Source organism: Emys orbicularis, chromosome 23, assembly GCF_028017835.1.
Source record: "Emys orbicularis isolate rEmyOrb1 chromosome 23, rEmyOrb1.hap1, whole genome shotgun sequence".
Classification (NCBI taxonomy): domain Eukaryota; kingdom Metazoa; phylum Chordata; order Testudines; family Emydidae; genus Emys; species Emys orbicularis.
Window position 1 is genome coordinate 12,824,252 of NC_088705.1, and position 21,904 is coordinate 12,846,155.

Here is a 21,904-nt window from a genome sequence, read left to right on the forward strand (position 1 = left end):
GATGGTTTTTAGGTAAAGAATTTCCACATAAAATGTTCTTACTGCTATTGCCGTTTTATTTGAACTACAGAGGGTTTGTGTTTAGGAGATGAATGTTGACCTTGTTGTTCCACTTAAAATGGGCTATTGTTGCAATATTAATCCTTTTTATTCCCGTTGGTCTGTATTGTATCATGCCTGCATAAGACACAACACTAGGATTTACAGTTTACATAAAATGTAAAGTCTTTTGTAAGTAAGATATCAAAGCAGCAAACAAAACTAAATGTATATAAATGAGTACTGTCCCAATATAGCATTTGGACACCTTGCACAATAGAAGCCTATTACCAGAGATACTTCAATAACACTGAAAATAGCCCCATTATCAGGATGTTTCTGTTATCCAGAGTTGCACTGTATTGCCTTTCCTATGGACAGGACACTATCTATTCCCAGAAAATGTCTCATTCATGTAGCCTGCTCCTAGTAGGAGTCTCCTATTAAGTGATTTCAACTGCCCTGGCATTTAATTCTCAGAACAATAGCTGGATTCTGAAAAGTATTGAGTGGGTACCACAGTTCGCTGTTTGGCTTCAGTAGCTTTAATTTGTTCACCTTTTTTGCAAATGAAGTTGGCTGTTTAGAGAATCAGTGCCATGATTCGTACAGCGGTGCTTTCCTTTTTCAGTCCGTTTACTAGGGTGACCATGTTTCCCAAAGGGAAAACGGGACATTGTGTGGGGCTCACCCAAGCCCCTTCTTGTGTGCAGGGCTGGCCCGAGCCACTTTCTTCCCCCTCCCCCCCCCCCCCCAACATTCCTTCATGCCCCAGTTTTTTGGCAAAACTGGACAACTTGGACAAATGCCCAGTTTTGCCAAAAAAATTAGGGCGCCCAGGACAGGACTTAAAAAGGGGACTGTCCCGGCCAAAAGGGGACATACGGTCACCCTAGGTACTTCAGAGGCATAAGATGTTGAGGAATTATCATAGAATAAATACGAAGCAGTATCTTTTGTAAACATAACATTTTGCATTCAGAAAATCAATTCAGCAAACCAAGGCTCAGCAATTCTTTTGCTAAATAGAAGATCACTGTCTATTCCTTTTAAACGAATCATTACTATAGATAACAGTAAGTTTATTGTCTTTCTCCCCCCCCCCATAACCTTTTTTAGATCCATGACTCCAGCCCAAGCAGACCTCGAGTTTCTTGAGAATGCAAAAAAACTATCTATGTATGGAGTTGACCTTCACCAAGCCAAGGTACGAGATTTTGGTGGTGGTGGTGTAGGTTGGGGCCCACAGGTTCCTTGTTTCAAGAGCCCTGATCAAAGATGTAGGCAGGAAGGCAGCCACCCTTGCAGAAATGCAAGCATATAATAGATATGTTGTAAGCATTAGTGCAAGCTTTATAAAAAGGAAGTTACACTTCCTGATTTGCTTCTCTGTATATTATAGAGAGCTCTTTATAAACCTACCAATGTAGACAAGCACTTAGTCTGAAGAATTTAAACTAATGTTTGAGCCTGAAAAATAATCCACTCTCAGAATTCTGATAAATACAGTATAAACCCTAAAAGATCAGACACAAACTTTAAGCAGATGGGATTGGAGAAGAGATCAATAGAAGGGAGGAGGTTTTAAGGAGAGATATGAAGGAAAGTAAAATTGGCCCTTGGCACGTGGGAAGTTGGAAGCTGTTCAAGCATGCAAGACAAATGAATTCAGTAGCTATTTAGGAAAAGACAAAAGGAGTGTATAGAGAAAATGCTGGGTGATCAGTTGTTGGAACTTCAACACTGCTGTAGGTATAAATATGTATTAACTTCCTTAGGACTTGGAGGGAGTTGACATCATTCTGGGAGTCTGTTCCAGTGGCCTTCTTGTCTATAAAGATAAACTGAGAATCAACCGCTTTCCTTGGCCCAAAGTGCTGAAGATTTCCTACAAACGCAGCAGCTTCTTCATTAAGATCCGGCCAGGGGAGGTACGTTGCCAGTTTATCTTCTGTTTTTGTCCTGTATAGTAATAAAACATTTTCTAATTAGTGTCCAGTTTGTTCTTGTTTACATAAAGAACAGAAAAGTGCTGTGGAGATTTAAAGTTGTTTCCATAATTGCAGTAGTACAATTGGTTTTTCATTTTAAATTGTACCTTATTGCCTGTGTTATTTGGCTTTGTAGTAGATTCAATTTATAATATAAAACTAAAATATCTGAGCCTATAAAATTACATTTGAATTATAAATTACATAGTTAGCTCCACCTACTTGTAGAGTATGGTATTCTGCTGTTGAACATATTCTCATTGGAATAAGACAAGCATATAACAGATCTTTGTTGCAGAAATACAAATATAAACAAAATATTTCACCATTACCCATATGAAGCAAAATGCTTGATCTTTCTGATAGTACTTGGAAACATAACTTTAATGAGGAGAGCAAAAGATTCTGTGGTAAAGACGTTTTTTTTTTCTTGCTGTGGAAAGCAAGTAGCTGTTCATTTCATAAGACCTTAGATGACCATTCATAATTCAGAATGTTGTACTTTTATCAATTGTCAAAGTATGTAGCAACATGGTATATGAGGGGGCTGGATCATGCTGTTTTGACTTGTATGTGGATCTCCTTCCCATGTGGAAAGGGGAATGGAGTGGCCTCTGCTGCATTGTTTTACCCCCACCTTGTTGGGTCCAGCATGAATGGAAGCAGACAATGAGTAGGGAGGCCAGGGGAGACGCATTTCCCCCCACCCAGGGAAAATACCCCTAGAAATGTAATATAGTCGCAGGCCACGTTTTCATTTCTCTGGTGGAAAATCCCTTTTAAAGGGGATCCCAGAACTGCTGCAGAGAAATATAGGCTCCATATAGAAGGGCCTACGCCTTCTTGCAGATGCCTGGGTATGTTCGTATATCTACAGGGTTTGTGGACCAAACCCTCATCTCTCTAGTGGAAGAATGCCGAAGAAGTTCTGTGAGGGGAATTTTGGAATTGCTTGCCTGGGTTTTAACTGGGTATGTTCTATGTAGTAATGTTCTTTTGCATACGTCACTTGTAGCTATAATAAAATAATCTGCATTGCAATTTTCCATAGCACGAACAATATGAAAGTACCATTGGATTCAAACTACCTACTTATCGAGCAGCTAAGAAACTGTGGAAAGTCTGTGTTGAACATCACACTTTTTTCAGGTATGTCTTGCTTAAAATTGTAAAAAAAAAATCTCTTTATTAAATATAGTGGGTTTTTAAAAGTGATACTAAGTGCCCCTCCTTACTCCCTAAAGCTTTTTCTTAGAAATCTAAATGTTATATTTTTGGTTAATATAGAAACTTTGTAGGTGTGGGGTCTGGGTGCTGGGGGAGTGGAGCTTGATGGGGTGGGGGTCCAGGTGCAGCTGCTTGGGGATCAATGAGGTGCGGTCTGGGTTTACGGGGCTCATCGGAGGGGTCCGGGTATAGGGGGGTAGGGCTTGTCAGGGTGAGGGTTCGATGGGTCTGCTTAACAGGGGAGCCCCAGCTGCTGCCGAGGGGATGCTGCATGCCAGGCTCCTGCTTCCCCTCATGATTCTCCTATCCCCATTTCTTCTCCATCCCCTCTCTCACATTCCCTTCCCCCTGCCCTATGCCCCGCCCCACCCCACCGCGGGCACTCGTTCGCTGCACAAAAAACAGGAAGGCTCCCAGCACACAGAAGGGCAGCACGACTGGCACTAGGACCCAGGAGGCGGCGTTCAGCTGCAGAGTCTGGGGAGCAGACATGCATCCTCCTTGAGCTGGGCAGATCTGTGCTTGCAGAAATTGGGGGGGGGGGGGGGGGAGAGGTGTGGCATGTAACCCTGTGTGCCCCCCCAATGCCTCGACTCTGGGGGGGTGCAATCCTGCCCCAAGCTGCACTCATGGTCCCCCCTGTGCCCCGCTTCCCTTTGCTTCCCTGTTTTTTTTCCGCAGAGAAGCACAGGAATTCTGCAGTGGTGGCGGGCGCACAGTGATGCAGAATCCCCCCAGGAATATATTATGTTGAGATCATTTAGAAAAATATATTCAGTTTTTCCACCCCCCCCCACCCCCCATCTCTTTAATTTCTTTCTATATAATATGAGTGATTTGGAGATATAAAACTAAAGTACATGTGTACCTTTCAGGCTAACTTCCCCTGAAGCACTTCCCAAGAGCAGATTCCTGGCACTGGGCTCTAAATTCCGTTATAGTGGACGGACGCAGGCCCAGACAAGACAAGCTAGTGCCTTGATTGACAGACCTGCTCCACAGTTTGAACGAACAGCAAGTAAACGGGCATCTAGAAGCCTTGATGGAGGTGAGTGAAGTTTCATTACCTTATTGTAAGGTTTCCATACTTTTTTTTTCTATTGAAAATCACCCTGTAGGCTTAGGCTTCATAACTATTATTATTATTATTATTATTATTAACAATAATAATTTATTTTAGCTAAAGAAGAAAGCTGATGTAAAGAGCCTGAAACCGAGACAGTGCCTGGAATGTATTTCTAGACACTCAGTTGTTGTAAGGAAGTTCATTTTGTTAATTTTAGTTTATTAAAAAATAGTCAATTCTGATTCAAAATTTGTGGGCAGAAAATTGTAGAGAGAAATAAATTGGTTTGTTATAAAGCTCATAAATGACAGTGAGGTGACACTTCACAGAACTGTCAAATAAGACAAGCAAAAAAGAATGTTGTGAATTTAAATCCTGAAGACTGACTCTATTCCTAAAGTCTGTTGAAACGGATTGCTTTTTCATCTGAATATGAATTATTATATAAAGACTCCTCTTTTAGTTTTGAAAGTAATAACTCAAGTCTTGAGAAAATGCCATAAAACACTTCAGTAAAAAGTCTGTACCTGCTTGTCCTGTTGCCACCAAAAGCTAAAAGAAAAATAGTACATTTTAACTTTGATGTAGTTTTTGAAAACTACTACCACAGATCTAGCTTTGGATCCCCATACTACATCTGGGATCCAAGTGGTGGTACTTGTTTTGTACTGCTAGTAAGTTTTTAAACTTCATCAGCGGTGTTGGCATGACAGTTCATGTCAAACTCTATGGGCAAGTACCATAGGAGAAGGGCAAGTTCCACTTTTACTAATCTTGTGCTTTAATATCAGACCTTGGAAAATAAAAACAGCAAATTAATGCTTCTGTCTGAATTGAAGTCTGCAGCCTTCTCTATATGCTACATGAGTAGCTTGTTAACATGTGCACAATTTCTTCAGCTAAACATACGTCTCAAAAAATTGAGGTCAGACCTATATTGGAGGAGAAGCAGGAGGATGTGGTGATGGTTGAGATTCCAGAATCAAAACCTGTGGAACAGTTCGGAGAGAAGCCAGGTATAGCTGTGGTGGCTATGACTCTCTGCAGTGCCTTTTCTATCCTTTCCTTTTTTATGCTTGTACTTGACAGCTCTGAAATGTTTCACTAATTTTGGCCTTTTTCTTCATTTCTTTGCAAGATGTCTCTTTATAGTCAGGCAACCAACAGGCTGGGATGGGTTTATGTCCTTAAGTGTGGAGAAATGTTGGAATAGAATTGCTTGATTACACTTTTTAGACATGTATGCAGTGTAGTTGTGGCTGTGTCTGTCCCAGGAGATTAGAGAGACAAGGTGGGTGAGGTAATATCTTTTATTTGACCAACTTCTTTTGGTCAGAGAGACAAGCTTTCGAGCCACATAGAGCTTTTCTTCAGGTCTGGGAAAAGTACTCTGAGCATCACAGCTAAATGCAAGATGGAACATACTGTTTTCTAAGAGATCGTTCAAGGTAGAGAGGCTTGTTAATATCTCTGCAGTGATAGGGCAAAAAGAGGGGGTTAGTGGGATACAGATTGTTGTAAATAAATCTAGCAGACTTTTAGACAGAAACTCTGTGCTCAGATGGAGAGATTTTAAAGGTATAATTACATTTCAAATAAGACTATATTTTAAATTGTGTACTTATAAATGCTAGATTAGAAAATGTGGAATATTGTTTTTGTGGTCTTAAAATATCTGCTTTAAAACTCTCTTTTTGGATTTCATCTTAGAGGTTGCTTTCATTTTTTTTTAAAATCTTGTTAAATACGTTTTGTAGTTCATGACATCTTGGGGAGCCATCTTTTGTAGAGCCTAGATTTCTTAGGACATGTTTATTATTTGTTACAACAGTATCTTGTTGACTTCTTGGCAAAGAAGCTGAGATGTGTATAAATTTTGTATAGTGTTAGGACGAATTTGTGTATTATACCAGTGTTATCAGAAATCTGCTCTGTTTGCTACTTCTCCTAATAATGAAAGGAAACTCATGATGAATGCTTACTGGCGCATATTTCTGTCCAGCCAGCATCCTCCATATCTGTGTTTGAGTAGAGTCCCATTCTGCCACTCCACCACAATTCACTATAGAAACCTTGTTTTGTAGCCATAATGTTTCTGTCCAAAAAGATATAGACAGGCCCATCAATACCTTTCCTAAGATGGAGACTGATACAGGTCAGTCATTCCCATCTTCCATACCGGAGTGACATCTGCCTACGGAAGTGTTGCCAGCTCCGGCTGGCTTGAGAAGTCAGAGATTGATACTGTAAATCAACCCAGGCCTCCCACAAGGCACTGCAAAGGGCTAGCAAGTAAGACACCAGGACACAATTCCGATTGTTTTGATTGTTTTCGTATGCAATTGCAACGCAGGATTATACCAAAGATCTAACTCCTAGAGCGGCTTAAAACAGGCTTTTTTAGTGTGTTGGCTATTTCTCCCCCCCCCCCCCCCCCTTTCAAATGTAGACATACGCTGTCCTTAAGAGATGAGTCCCCATTGACCCTAACCTCACCATTAGTGATTGTTACTTCCCTGCAGTCTTCCATTTGGTATATTAATGCATTCGTAACTTCTTCTAGCCAAACATACTTTTGAAAATATTGAGATGAAACCAATAGCAGAAGAGGAAGAGGAGAAAGTGGAGGTGTTTAAGGTTACTGTTCCAGAATCAAAATTAATGGAACCATTCCAAAAACAGCCAGGTACAGCTGTGATGGCTTCTCATACAGTCGTGCTAACATCACCTCCTACAGTACTTACACCTGCTTTTACACAGCTTATTTGTTATGTACAAGCAGCGTTATGGATTGCCAGTGTTAAAGGTGCTGAAATACTATAGAATATGGCTAGAATTTTTGCTGTAGTACTAACTCAATTAAAACCAGAGTAAATGTGGCAAGTACCTTGGATCATAATGCTACAACATCAAACGTAGTTATGAGCCAGACAACTTTAGTGGGGTGGGGAGACATATAAAAGAAATATTTTTACAGCAGTGGTTCAGCAGTTCCATTGATACATGCACTGATTCATACAGATGGCAACCTCCAAAGGTGGTGTACCTTGCTGGAAGTGCTGCAGTGTTGTCACTTTCATAGGCATATGTGTCATGAATCCTACTAGCAGTATACAAAGTCTAGAATTGTTCAAGTTGTGCTCTCCCTGACCTGTGGCAGCTGTTGTGCTACACAGTTTGAGGAGTTAGATTGCAACCTCCTTTTTTTATTGCATTGTACTTGACGGCTATTCACTACTGATTCAGCCTCCCCTGGAGTCAGTTGCTCTTTCCAAGCCACTCCATTGCTTCAAATAAACCTCCATTTGTCTTAAATAAAGGCAGATTTTATTGGCAAATTACAGAAGTTGGAGACCAACATAATGTAATAAAATAAAATGTAAAATACGTAGACATATCACCTACTTGGATACTGTGGAAAAGGTTGATAAACTAGTAAACTAGCTCTGTGCTTAAATTACAGAATATCCAAATATTACCTACTGCAGTGTGGCAGGCAAAACTAGTTTCTCAGAACCTTGCACTTTCAGCCTGCCAGCTATGTCCGGATCACATGGTCCACGGTTCTGTGCATCAGCAGAGTTTCTTCTTCCCTTTGTAGGGAAATCATCCCTTTGTTCTCCCATCAACCAGTCTTTGTTTGCAAGGTACCCGTTCCCTCCACTCTTTGGTCCCATCACATACACCTCTGTGGGTCAGAGTAGTGGCTTACTACACCTCCAAAACCATGTACATTGTTATTGCCAAATTGAAACGATTTCTCCACCCAGCTCTGTTGAGATGGACCTTTGTGAACATGTTGCCTTCCAGGCATTGAATCCATGCCCACCTGACAGTTAATTGTTTCCTTTCTCAGCCTGACCACTCTCATTTTATGTGGTTCTTCATTATTATCCATAACAAGTTGTGCCTCTATAGCCAATATTATGCTGGGTACAGAAATACATTTTAAGTATAACCTAGTAATCAAAGTAATTAGTATTTGATACATCAGATAAGTAATTATAGGCTGCTAAAGGAAACTGTGTGAATTTTGTGTTCTCTCCCCCTGTCCTCTTATCCCAAAGCATCATAAAATTAGTAGCATAATTCTGCGTGCTGATATTCAGACAAGGTTCCTGAAGAGAGGTGGTTCTTGCAAGTTTGCTCTTGGTAACTTCTCCTTTTCCATGCCGTCTTTGAGGTGGCATTTTAATGAATGCATACTTTTTTTAGTTATACATGTCCTTGAAAATATTGAGATAAGCCCAATAGACGAAGATGAGGAGGAAGAGAAAGTGATGACGATGAAAGATCTAGAACTAGAGCCCAAATTTCTGGAACCAGTCCAAAAGGAGCCAGGTACAGTTGTGATGGCTTCTCACACCCGTGTGGTTTACATTTCCTTCTACTAAGCCTGCCTCTGTTTGCTATCTCACAGCTACCACATACAACTTCTCCCATGTTTATTGTCACTTCCACAGTACAAGCAGTGTCAAGGCAGTGGTGCTAGATGAGATTGTGTCAAAAGGACGCCAGGTCAATACCAGGCACTTATTGATGTGTAGGAGAAATGTTTTTTGAGAAATGTCATACCTTGGATTAATATGCAACTGTGTGAAAATTAAGTAAACTTTGGTATCAACAAGTTTGTGCACTTGATTACCAGTAAAATTATGTTTGCAGTTTTCTTGCAGTTTTCTCTTGGTCTGCTATTTGTATTGGTCAAATACATACAGTATTTCTGCATATTTTATTTTATAGACAAAGACAAAAAGCATTTTAAAACCTTTTTGAATGAGAGGCAAAACAGGGATCAGAGGATATCTAAACATACAAACTATGATCCTTAAATCTGAAAATTTCTGATGTCTTAGGTCTAGCTGGGTGAACCGTAGTAAATTAGTATTCGCTTGGACAAAGTACCAAGTGTGTATTGTCCTATTTGAGCCATAGGCCCGGGAACTTAGGGTGTGGGGGGTGCTGCAGCACCCCTAGGTTTTAGGTGGGGCTCAGCTCCTGGCCCCACACATGGGCTCCCAGCCCGGGGTCCTAGCTGCCGGCCCCAGCCTCAGCCCCCTTACCCCTGTCTAGGTCCCATTCTCCCGGAGACAGGGCCCTGCTCTTGGCCCCAGCTCAGGGGAGGGGGGAAGGGGCGCAGAAAGGGGTAAGAGGGCTGGCTTTCAGCATCCCCACTGTTAAAAATGTTCCAGCGCCACTGATTTGAACCAGTAGTTGACTTCATGAATATGAGCTTCTGTCAAACTGAATTTATTATTTCAAATAATGGGAAGAAGTTTAATTGGACAACCATAAAAATGAATAGGCTATTGTGGGTATAGAAATTGCTTAGTGAATTGTTTGGGGCTTGCTTTGACATAAAGGATCAGTTTGACCACCTATTCCTAAATGTAAGGATTTTTAGAAACTTGATCGCTCAAACTAGAATTGGGGAAGGAAGAGGGTTGGTGAGTTTTGCATGTACCTGATGCTTGTATGTGAGGCTTGTCATGCTTCTGCTGACAGACACGTGTTAGAAGCCTATATGTTCAGTGCTGCACCTTTCAGCAACTGGGAAATGATGGGCATCGGTCCTCAACAGTGACTCTTCTTGTAGCAGGGGAAATCATCTGACCTAAAAAGTAGAAGTCTGCTTTGAAAGCCAAGTGGAGACTGCTGCTTGTCTGTAAAGCTTTATAACGAAATACCTAGTGATTTTTAATTGGCCAAAAGAAAATGCATAAATCTGATCCAGAGATGGTGAGGAGGTGGAGAATCTCAATGTCTGATTCAAAAACTTCTAAAGTTTCTGTTTGGGGACTTCATGGTGCAGTTAAAACAAGTGATCACAGTTATAAATGTTTGTACTTTAAAGGTTTCATAGTGATGAACTTACATCAGTGGTGTTTGAAAGATCCAGAAACTCCTTGCAGGATCACAAGTAAATTAGCATTTCTGGTGTGGCTTCTTTGCAGAGTGCAAGCTTGCTTTTTTACTTTCTGTACAATGCCTATTATTAAAACTATAAGGAAAATATCCTCCACCTTTCTGTACTAAATGCACAAGCTGCTTTACTCTCTCTCCCCCCCGCCCCCCCCCACTTTTTTTTTTTTTTAACTACAGTGCTCTAATCTGGGAAGATTTTCCTAGGGATCTAGAAACATTATGCATTTTGAACCTTGCCTTGACTCTTTTTCCCTGTTCAGCAGTAGCGGTGGTTACACCTGACCGAAGCCCACGGCCCACCTCTGCACCAGCCATTGCTCAGAGACATGTTGTTGAACCTACCCCACCAGCTGCATCAGATACCAAGGAAATAGTAGTAGTCTCTAAAGTGGAGAAGGAAGCTGTGGAAACTGAGGGAAAGCATGAAGAAATGCTACCAGAGAAGGCGAAGATGGAACCATCTGAAGTGGCCAAGGTACACTAGCCTTAGAATTACCATAAAGTGTTTATTTGTGAGGACTGCAAGTGATTTTTGCTTTATATGGAATGCTAGCTCTAAAATGGCCTCCAATGGCAATGTTGCATTAGATGGGAAGGGGTAGAGAGGTATCTCATTCCTGTATAGTCAGTGGATTGGGAATGGGATCCTCTCTAGCTAGTTGGTTGTGATTCCAGAGAATACCTTTCCTGAACTTCAAGATACCACAAAAAAATGCTACAGTGCATGTTACAGTTTTCATGTCTTAATTGTACCTAGGGCAGAACCTTTTTTTTCAGGGATGGTCCTAAACAAATTAGGTGTTACCCGTTGATCACCTTAAAATATGTTCCACTAAGAATTAACCCCATGTACAACTGAATTTGTTCTTGTTAACTAGTAACGCTCTTTACTTCAGTGGAATTGCCCCTGATGTACACCATGTGAGAGAAGAATTGGGCCCAGAATCTTCCAGCATTTATAGTGTAAAGTGGTGTTTTAATTGATTTGTTTTCCCTGGAGAGCTGTTAATGGACTTCTGACAGGCTGGCAGCTGGACTAAAATGTTGATTTATGACTATTTAAACACTGTTTAGACTGTGTTGGATTTACTATTAAGTGGGACTAAAAAATTGGAAAGTGAAAATATCTGGTTCTTCTGTGAGTATTCTGTGTAAAATATAGATAGATAAAAATATAAAGCAGAATAGTGTATGAAGAGGGTGTTTCAACACTATTATTTTAAAGTTTATTTTGAGAGAGGGTATGGCTAGTGGAGAATCTAGAGGCAGAAAGGGTAGATAACTTAAGATTGCTTCCTGTCACTCTGAATAGTGTACATTCTGTTTTCCCCATTTTTTGTTGTGAGTCAAACTCTTCTTGTAATTACATCGTATAGAGAGCAAGTCACGTATGGTAGCTGTAGTTGTATTCCATGGAAGATCAGTATGTATAAAATAAGCACTTGAGGCATGAGGGAGGAGACAGTGCAATATCCTCACCAACCCCCCAGACAAGCCAAGAAATCTTTATTTTCAGTCTTCAAGGAATCCCTGTAGGGATAATAAGAATTCCTGTTGGTTGGAGAAAACTGGTGGCAATCTGGAAACATAGGGTCAAATTTGGACCTGGTTACATCTGGTCAATCTCTGACTCTCATGAAGTTGCATCCACTTAAAACTAGTGAATTTGGCCCTTCAAAACCACAATTGCCTAACATAATCACAGTGTCACATTTTCATTGTGTGTTAATCACTTTGTAGCTTCCTTAACATACAGTACTAAGTGTATTCCTTTTGATATCTAAGTGCCTCTCTTCCTTAAAAACACACGAGAGGTGAACAAATCAGTTAGTCAACAGGACCGTCTATATGATTAACGAAACACAACTTTTGGTAACCCACACTTGGACTGATGACACCACTGATTAAAATTGTCAATGGCTGTACACGATTGCCAAATAGTTAAGAGCTCTGAACTTTTTGTCATAAAGGCGTGGAGCAGGAGCAGGAGCACTAAGTCACTGAGGATGAGTGCTAAAGACTAATGGAGTCTTGCAGATAATTGAAACATTGTAAAACAGGTTAATGCCACACAATGGTTACATTTAAAATAATTCCATTCACCCAGTCCCTCATTTATCGGACAGATTTTTCTAGTTACGATATTAGATTTACTTTGGCGCTTAGTGTAGAAAGAATTCTTGTAAAATCCTGTAGACTCTAGAAGCTCCTAAACTGCTCCATAATCTAATCTAGTCTTGGGTTAATCACGTGTTTCTTTATCCTTGCATATATAACTATTTTTGCCTTGTGACAACCAATCTTTGTGATGTTTCCTGTATTTGTACTTTATCCCATTTCAACATTCTTCCTGCATTGTGGTGGTGATATTGCTAGTTCAACAGGCCCATCAAGGTAATCTTTCCAAAGTTACTTCAGTGATAGGCTAGTAGGCGGTGCAGTCTTACTTGAGTGATTCTTGGTCTTTACCTTGCCCATCAAATGTAAGCATGCCATCTCTGTTACAGCTTGGATTGCCTATGTGAATTGGATGAATTGAATTCCTTTTAACTTTAAAAAGCTTTGAAAATATTGGTTCTTAGCTCTACAGTTATGTGGAATGAAAGACTCAGATCCAGTGCTACTGGTAGGTCAATTGGCTGACAAATGTAAATACATACTTATAGACACGTGTATGGCCTGTGTTATACAGGGGGTCAGACTAGATGATCACCATGAAAGAACATCTTTATTTTCTGTCTTTGAAAAGTTGTATATCTATTAATTTGAACATGTCACTTTTGACAGTGATCTCATTGGGATATCAAATTGTAGATAACCTTTGGAAACACTGGCTTACAAATATCCTTAAAACAAAAAGCCTATATTTGGTGGAACTATTAAATAAATGCTCTTTGGGGTCTTTTAAAACACTGGTGTCAATTGTACTTTCAGTTTTAGAAACATGATGTTGAACTAACAAATTGTCACTGTTAGTTATGTTAACTCTTGTTAACCCTCTTCAAAAGACTGCATGTTGATTCCTGCACGTTGACACATTTCAAAACCAACTTAATATTTCAGCTGTGTTTTGAAACTGAGTGGTTTCCAAAAATCTACTAACAAGAAATGTTTTTACCACTTTATTTCTTAAATGTAGGTGGGGAAAACGCACAGCGAGGTCACATTGCCTACCACAAATGGTGACCAGCCCCAGGTTTGTGCTGATAATTATCAGTTAGGTTTTTCACATTTTTTTAAAAAGGTTGTAAAATGAAGGTTCAGCATAACTAAATGAACCAACATTTTTTGTTTTTTATCACTGCAAAACAGCAGCCTGCAGAAAAAGAGGAAGATCCGATAAGAATGAGGAAGGTTAGCCATCTTACACTTTCACCAAGCAAAATTGCCATATCACTCATGCATACTTAATCTATTTAAAAAGACAGTGCTCCAATTTCTTCATGTGCTTTGATTTTTAATCGGCAAGTATCTGTTGTTTGTTTTCAAGACGATTCAGCTTTTTGTCCCAGTGGCAATCTGAGATTGTTAAATAAATCTCTGTTAAAGAACTTCTTAGTGAGAAACATACTCTGCTTTGAATATGAATTGTTTCACAGTTCTGTACAGAAATAAAGCTAGTAACAAGCACAAGAAAATTGTACATTGAACGTTCCAGGAAATGCAAAAACTTAAGCATTTATAGTTTTATGGGGTACGTGACGGGGAAGATATGTAAAACGCTGAAGTTATTTCAAGTATATTAATTGTAGTACACATTTTAATAAAATGCTTTTTAAAGGCTTGGAAGCATTGGAAAAACTACACATACAATACCATTTAATGCAGCACCATACACACTTCATTATCAGGAGGTTGAAAATGTCTTAATCTTTGCAAGTCTTCCATAGAAAATGTTGAACACTTATTTGCTGAGAGCAGGATGCCTTTGTTGTAGCAATGCAAATAAGCCAATGAAACTCTGGGAACTGTCTCTTTAAATGAAACTCATGTACATTATTCCATTGTTCATGAGCAAGGTCCTCCATTTCTTGGTGGTGACTGTGTCTACACACGTTCTTGTGGTTCTACAGCCCATCCCATATTGGCACAATGCTGCGCTCCAAACATTTATTTAACTTTCTTTATTTGCCAATTTGCGATTCCCGCAAGAACAACATTTTAATTTTTTGTGCTTTTCTATTTTTTTGTTCCCCCTTTCTTTCATTTTCACAGAAAAGATCAAAGAAACTAGATGGTGAAAACATTTATATCAGGCATAGCAATTTAATGTTGGAGGTTTGTATGAACTTGACGCTTATTTCAGTTGCGTTTGCCTGGACCTTCTGCATTCTTTGCTGAACTCTTTTTCTTCCTCCTCTGCTGCTGAATTTGTTTTTGCATGCTATTGCATGAAGACTTTTAAAAAATATGCTTTTGCATGTCAACAATAAACACGACGATGTGCAGTCATTTCTCCTACCTTTTTTGGTTTTCATTCTGTCATACTTACCAGAAAAATATATGATTGGGATAGTCCTGTGTTAAATCTATTTCTAGCATCCTAGTGACTTTATTGCATGTTTTTTTCCCTTCAGTCCACAAATAGGAATTTCTGCACTGGTAACTCAGACTAACGTGAATCACGCAGATGCAAGTATATAGAGAGAGTGTCTCTCTCCCCTTGACTGAGACAAGGAATAAAGAGGGGAATGAAATCAAGGATGAATCACAATTGAGCACATAAAAATGAGACTGACAGTAAAGCTGCAAGCTGTATAAACTATACAGCAATCTTGTTCAGCGTTCTTCAGAAGGGCTCATGCCACTTCAGGAGGGCTCAAGCCACCATTGCTTGCTCACAGTAATGTTAGATGAGGCCTTTTTCGCTTTCCAGAGACCTGCCAATAGAATTTACCATCATTGTTGCTATAATTTTTCTCTAAACACTTTCCTGCTCTAATGTGTTCTAGGAAACTTACAGTTCTCCTACATTGGAACAAACGAGTGGTCAATAGCAAGTCCCCTGGTGTCTGATGTAATTACTATCCCTAGCGAAGTGTACCATTGAGTACACTTCAGTAGGCTAATGCTCAGCTGTCAGTTGCCATGTATTCTGAGGGTGCAAGGTTGTTTTCTGTCATTTCATGCACAGGTGTAGATCTTGGATAGTCTGCTTTATGACACTGAAACTTAAAATTTAGAGGGCTCCCACGCAAACAAGATCTCGAAGACTGGAACGTTCCAATCATATATTTATACATTGTTATGGAAGACACTTCGTGGCTTCTGGTACTGACTTTTTCTGTGTGTTGTGTTTCTATTAACGATTACAGCTTCAGCAGCTGATAGGGGTTTCCTCAGCAGTTGCTTTTGAAAATGAAATGTACTAACTGCCTTTTTTAAAATCTTAATTTAAAGCTTTGCAGCTTTTGGTTTCTGACTGCTACAATTTTAAGCTTTTGGACATCAGTAAAATGGTCAGCAGGAGTCAGAATGCAACAAGGATTTCACCCACCATTTGTTTAGGCCATGCATAAGCTAATTGTTTATCAATTCTCAATGAAAATTTGTCTTAAATGCTTTTTTCCTGCTAGTGTGGTACTTGGCTCTGGCACATGTATTGTGTGCTCCAGTGCGCTTCGTTTTGCCTCAGCCTCCTCAACCTCTTACTGCCTTCCCCTGCCACCCGAAACACTTTTGTTACAGGTGTTCACAGACCCTCAGCTAGAAATGGGCAACCAAAAAGGTTGAGTTGTCTATTGTTTCTTCCTTTTTATTCTGTGTATTTGGCAGATCAGATTAAATCCAGCAGACTGGCTGAGTGCGGGAAAATGTTCTAGAAAATGTTTGTTTTATTTTATTTTATTTTATTGAAAACAGTTACTCCTTCAGATCTTGAACTTCTGTGCTTCATAAATTTATAAAAAGGTGGAACAGGAAAAAAGTATAATTATTAGAGGGCTTTGTTCATTAAAAGAGGCTTACAAAAGCAATTCAAACTTCTGTGGGATACATCTTGCTAACTTTAGCTTCCACATTAATACTATTTTGGCAGGGGAAGTCCAAATGTGAATAAAGTGCTTCTTACCAGGGGCAGGCTAAACAAGAGGAGTGATCTTTGTGTTCTTTCAATCCAGAGTCAGTGGCAGGGCTCCTCTGCATGTGTTGCCGATTCCAGCTTCTGAGCTTATCGTGGAGTCTTCAATAGTCGTTTTCATGCTTTTTCTAACTAGCAGACACTCATCTCATGTTTTCATGTGGGACAAAAGCTAAAACTATTGGTTCCCCACGGATAGGCCAAAAGAGAAAGCTATATTAATGAAGCACCCTTTTATCTCTGCTAGCTGAAGGCAGTCTGTCTTTGGTAAGCTTGCAGGGTCGCGGGACTGGGTGACCAGACAACAGAGTAGCCTCTTTTGACAGGTATTAATTTAAAGCAAATGCAAGCAATCTAGTCTTGTGTAAGTAAGTGACTTAGTAGGTTGAAAAACAATTGAATGTATAGAGAATGGAATTTGCAAAATCAAATTTGCCAATGACTTTGTCTTGCTTGTTTTTTGCACTGTCTTGAAATGTCTTTGTTTAGCTTAAGCCTATTTTATTCAAAAGGCTTTGTTTTAAACAAACTCTGTTTTTACTTGCAAGGCGAGGCTGTTTTTGAATGAGTTAGTTGAATAGTGGACTTGTGTTGAAGTCTGTGCATTTATGCTGTAACCTGGCATCACAGAATAGAGAGTTAGCATTTTCCATACCCTTATCGTTTTAGCTTGGGTGCACTGGTTACTTTGACATGAAGTAGGTGCTCAGTTAGTTTTAGGAGTCGTTTTCTTATCTCACAATTTGTTCACTAGTGTGAAACCACCGGTATAGTTCCTGGAAGGAATGAGGTGTGGGCAAAGAAGGTTATGAGGTTGCTTTTTTAAAGATAATTTCATATGGGAGGGGAAGAAGTGGAAACTAGAAACAAACTCTTAAGAATGTTAACAGCATCTGTGAGCTTCCCTTAGGCCAGGTCTACACTACCGCGGTAGTTCGACAGCTGGCAATCGAAGTTCCGGGTTCGATTTATCGCGTCTGGTCTGGACGCGATAAATCGATCCCGGAAGCGCTCGCCGTCGACTGCGGTACTCCAGCTCGGCGAGAGGAGTACCGCGGAGTCGACGGGGAGCCTGCCTGCCGCGTGTGGACCGCGTCTGAACCGCGGTAAGTTCGAACTAAGGTATGTCGACTTCAGCTACGTTATTCACGTAGCTGAAGTTGCGTACCTTAGTTCGAATTTGGGGGTTAGTGTAGACCAGGCCTTAGATATTCAGGGTTAATGGAAGAACAACAAAAGAGGAAAACATGCAGTGAAGGATATGAAATCAAATTGTCAGGGTTCTTTTAGTTCTGTACCTTGATATTTTAAATCCTCTTTAGGTAAAAATCCAGGTGTTTCAACTATAATCTATTTTGCTGAAGTAAAAGATGACTAATGTCAGGTCTCCTTGCTAGAGGGGCAGACCTCTTCCACTTAATTAAAATTTGTCCCTCAATCTGAGGGTAGAATAAAGGGAAGGAGAATATTCCCTTGTATGTTTACAGAGTGAGCACAACTAATGGAAATTGGCAACAACTTTGAGTGCAGCTTGCTATCTGGCAGCACAGGCAATTTTAGATGGCCTCTTTTTATGTTCATCTTCATTTGATTGTTTTAAATCATAGGAACTAGATAAAACTCAAGAAGAAATAAAGAAACATCATGCTAACATCAGTGAGCTGAAGAAGAACTTTATGGAGTCCGTCCCCGAGTCCCGGCCTAGTGAATGGGATAAGCGCCTGTCTACTCACTCCCCCTTCAGAACATTTAACGTCAATGGGCAGGTCCCCACCGGAGTGGAAGGAGTGAGTACTTATGAAATGTGGTATTGACTGATTTTATATTGTAGCAACTAAATACTGACGCTAAATGAACGTCTTTAAATAGTGGAGGACTAAACTTGGCTCGTTATATTTCTGGTTGGGGACATTTCAGATGTCTCTTTTGGTGGGTTTTAAGAACAACATTGTTGCTGAGGGTATTCTTTTTTTTTTTTTTTTTTTTTTTTTTTTAGTTTAAGTCACAATTCTTATGTGATACAGTATAAAACAATATTGGCACTTCCTATCTGGTTTTGTAGCAACATTAGTTAATGTTGCCACTGGAACCTTGTTTTCTTGCTATCAGTTTCAGCATTACAAGTGCAGAGACTTAAATAGTTATGTTGGGATCTGGTTTATTCAAAATATACAGGTGGGGGTAAATCTTATCTTCCAAAATGGAAAATGTCAAAATTGATGTGGATTGTAATTTTAAATTTTAGCTTCAAGGATATTATCACAAACCATGGAGGAAAAATTTTTTTATTTTGGATGGTGCCTCTAAGAACCAAAAATCACAAGGCTTGATAAGCGGGAGAGGAACTTGTTAAGAGAATTTTGTATGCAACTCGGCCCTGATCTTGCATCAGGAACTGCCTGTGTGTACCCATATTCCAGTGGGATGTCTTACTAACACAGGCACAGAGGTATACAAGGGGTTGGGCCCTAGCTTGGTAGAAACCTAATTGCTTTTTAGGGAAGTATTATCCATATTTGTAGCAGTTATGCACATTCATAGGCCTCTTGTTTAGTTTCATAAGAATTTTACTACTTTTCAATACAAGTAAGCTGGAGAAGCCAAGAGATCAGTCAGTCTGTCTAGTCTCTTCCTTACTGGTAGTCAATATCTTACTGGGATAGGCCCTGTCATATTACTACTGCTGTTACTTAACTCCTAATTAAAGCTCATAGATCAAAATAATTACAACTTCTTGAACAATGATAGTTATTTGCCTTAAAGGGAGGGAGTGAAATCCTAGCTCTATTGAAATCAATGGCAAAACTTTCACTGGTTTCAGTAGGCCCAGGATTTCACTGTAGATCCGCCCCCCCCTTGCCCCACCACCAATTGCTGTGGAGACTGTGTTTTTCTTTGCTTGACTTTTAAACCATGCAAGTGTGGAACTTGTAACATGGAATCATCTTGGGGGAGGGAGGAGGAAGTTGCCAGTTAATTTGTTAAACACATGAAGCCACTTAACAGTTTGATCACTGAACTTTATTTTAAGAAGCCTTTCTGCAGGATGCTCTCCAGTAGAGATGATGCAGGGGTCTCCACCTGTAAGAGTATTTCCCAAGATGGGGACAGAGGGGATAGTGTGTGCTTACCAACCCGCAACTACAGTGGTTTGTTAGCAATTCTTTAACACTGTGCTAAGGGTGGTGCCAGCCCTATGTGCATCACTTCACTGATACCTGTCTCTGGAAGTTCCAACACCTGTGACATGATCCTTCTGAAAACGGCATTTCAGTGAAGGTGATTTATGATCAGAACATGAGACACCTGCAGGAAGGCACATGGACAGTGTTTTAGTTTGCCTTCACGTTATTATCAAATGTATAAGGAAGATAAATTTGAATGTAATATTCTTTTTTGCTGATGTACCATTATGCTGTTGTTGCCAAAGTCATGGCATTCTATATGGGGTTATCTTTCTGCTATTCCTATATCTTCCATTACAAGACAACTGAACTTTACACACTTTGTGTATGTCCAGGTCAAGAAAGCCAATCTCCCATCCTCTGAAAGAAGGGTTGGTGGGCCAGAGGTAAAGCTGCTGTTTATATGTGCTTCTGAACCAGAATTTTGCTATTGTAATGGCACTAAGCAAAAACTCAACAGCAGCTGCTGAGTAACATTTTTTTTTTTTTTTGGCAACATTAAGTAGTTTCATATCTCACAGCCTCCTGACCTAACACCTTAAAGGATTTGCACTGCTGCAGCTTTTGCAGCTTTCAATTTGCTTATTTCGGCGCATGGCTGGTTGAAAAGCTGCATGAAGATGTAACCGTGTATTCGGAAAGAAAAACAATTCTGAAAGTTTAACTATACCCTGTTCTTTTTATGTTGTCTTCCTTTCCTTTCTTTTCCGTTTTGTTTTTTGTTTTAATAATCATGTTACTCTTGCATTTTATTTTATTTCTTTTGCTGCCCAGTCCCCCAGCTACTTTCTCCCTGATACTCATCACTTAGGGGTGTGCAAAGAACCAGTCCCAAAACACAAGACTGATCAAAGGAGGTTGGATCAACTGAGGGAGCTTAGGGCCAAATTTTTTCTTTCGTAGATTTACCGGGGTTGACCATGCTTGGCCAGCTGAAAGGATGGAAAGCATTTCTTGAATAAAGTGCAATAAAATTTCCCCAAACAATTTTCACAAGTGCTAAAGCATTTGTATGATACTGTGTTCATTATAATTTCACATTCTTTAGATTCTGAAGACTCAGATGCACTAAAATGTAAAACAAAATCCAGAGAGTTTGGAATGTTACTACTAAAAACATTCATGTTCCACACTCCTGATTTCTAAGGGATTGAATATTTTGCATTCATAACTACAATATTTTGAAAATAGAAATTTTGATACTATCTTCATTTGCAAAATCTTCAATACTTTCAAAACAAGATTTTATCATCTGCATTAAAATCTAGGTGTCAAACCTTACGAACTAATGTCACTTTTAAGGCCAGTATAGTATAGGAAGTTGTAAAAGACTGCATTTTTTATACTACCATTTCTATTTGTAATACAACAAAATAAACTTTTCTCAGCAACTTCAATTGTGGAACACTTAAGTACTAGATTTTAAATTATTCGTCTCTCAAAGGGAAATTGTGAACACACATGAACATGGCCCTAAGATTAGTGGATTCTATGAAGATGGTCATACTCAGAAGCTAAGTTATAGGATATTGCTGAAGTGCTTCTATCCTGATTGAGCCTCCACAGAATTTGTCCTTCACAGCAGTTTGCCAATTTAGTAATAAAATATTGATCAGAGCCTCTGGAAGACCTGTCCTAACACTTTGTACATCCCTAAGTACCATTTTGAGCACTTCCCATCTGTCATTTTTGTTCATCTCTCTGTCTTTCTTGATCTTCTACCACGAAAGCAGACACAGGAACGTCCTCTGTTAGTACAGGATGAAGACAAAATAAAAAAGCAGATGCCTACTGAGACAGCAGTGCCCCAGCAAGCAAAAGAAGACATTCTTCCAAAGGTTTCTATTCCAATTCCTGAGGAGCAGAAATCACTCAAAAAGTGCCACCTGTACTCTAGTACTTTTCCTTCTCCACGCATTCCCTTTATGATGTCCCTTTTTGTGGTCCTTGCACTAACTGTGTGGTGGTTGGTCTTTCTGTGATTGGAAACGGGGGGGCCTAATTGAAACCTCATGACCACAGCTCTTGAATGGTCAACTGCATCTTCTACTGTGTCTTCTACGTGTTGCCCTCTGATCTCCGTAGTTCGTTGTCCTACGAACACTCTACAACTATGTTTTTGCTCATAATATTTTACCTTGTACAGTGTATGATTTGGAATTCTAAAGGAGTGGCAATGGGTTGCCAGACCTGCAATAATGCACTGAAATTTGAGCCTTGGTGATCCATAGACTAAATTTTAAAAAGCATGTTAGCTATTGAGTACCTATCTGAAAGTCTTTAGTGCTGAGGTGGACATGCTGACAGTGGCCGTTTTGCTTCAGTACACTTCAAAGATTTCTTGCACAGCAGTTTGTGAAAAGACTTGATTGAAGGTTACTCTTATTCTTAA

At 39.7% G+C, this 21,904-nt stretch overlaps 1 protein-coding gene across 27 annotated transcripts in view; it reads left to right on the top strand.

The window, feature by feature from the left end:
• EPB41 (erythrocyte membrane protein band 4.1) overlaps positions 1-21,904 on the top strand; it is a 156,574-nt gene that overhangs the window by 91,138 nt on the left and 43,532 nt on the right. For 4 of the 27 annotated variants that reach the window (XM_065421552.1, XM_065421530.1, XM_065421538.1 and 1 more), the window contains 13 exons: positions 1,159-1,246; positions 1,818-1,970; positions 3,082-3,179; positions 4,133-4,305; positions 5,223-5,339; positions 6,887-7,009; positions 8,539-8,664; positions 10,509-10,723; positions 13,388-13,444; positions 13,561-13,602; positions 14,464-14,526; positions 17,935-18,114; positions 19,848-19,898. In XM_065421552.1, coding sequence (XP_065277624.1) covers positions 1,159-1,246; positions 1,818-1,970; positions 3,082-3,179; positions 4,133-4,305; positions 5,223-5,339; positions 6,887-7,009; positions 8,539-8,664; positions 10,509-10,723; positions 13,388-13,444; positions 13,561-13,602; positions 14,464-14,526; positions 17,935-18,114; positions 19,848-19,898 — 1,486 coding nt within the window. Of the gene's footprint in view, positions 1-1,158; positions 1,247-1,817; positions 1,971-3,081; positions 3,180-4,132; positions 4,306-5,222; positions 5,340-6,886; positions 7,010-8,538; positions 8,665-10,177; positions 10,244-10,508; positions 10,724-13,387; positions 13,445-13,560; positions 13,603-14,463; positions 14,527-17,934; positions 18,115-19,847; positions 19,899-21,904 lie in introns of all 27 variants that reach the window. The other 23 variants (XM_065421551.1, XM_065421558.1, XM_065421532.1 and 20 more) reach the window with 22 other exon arrangements.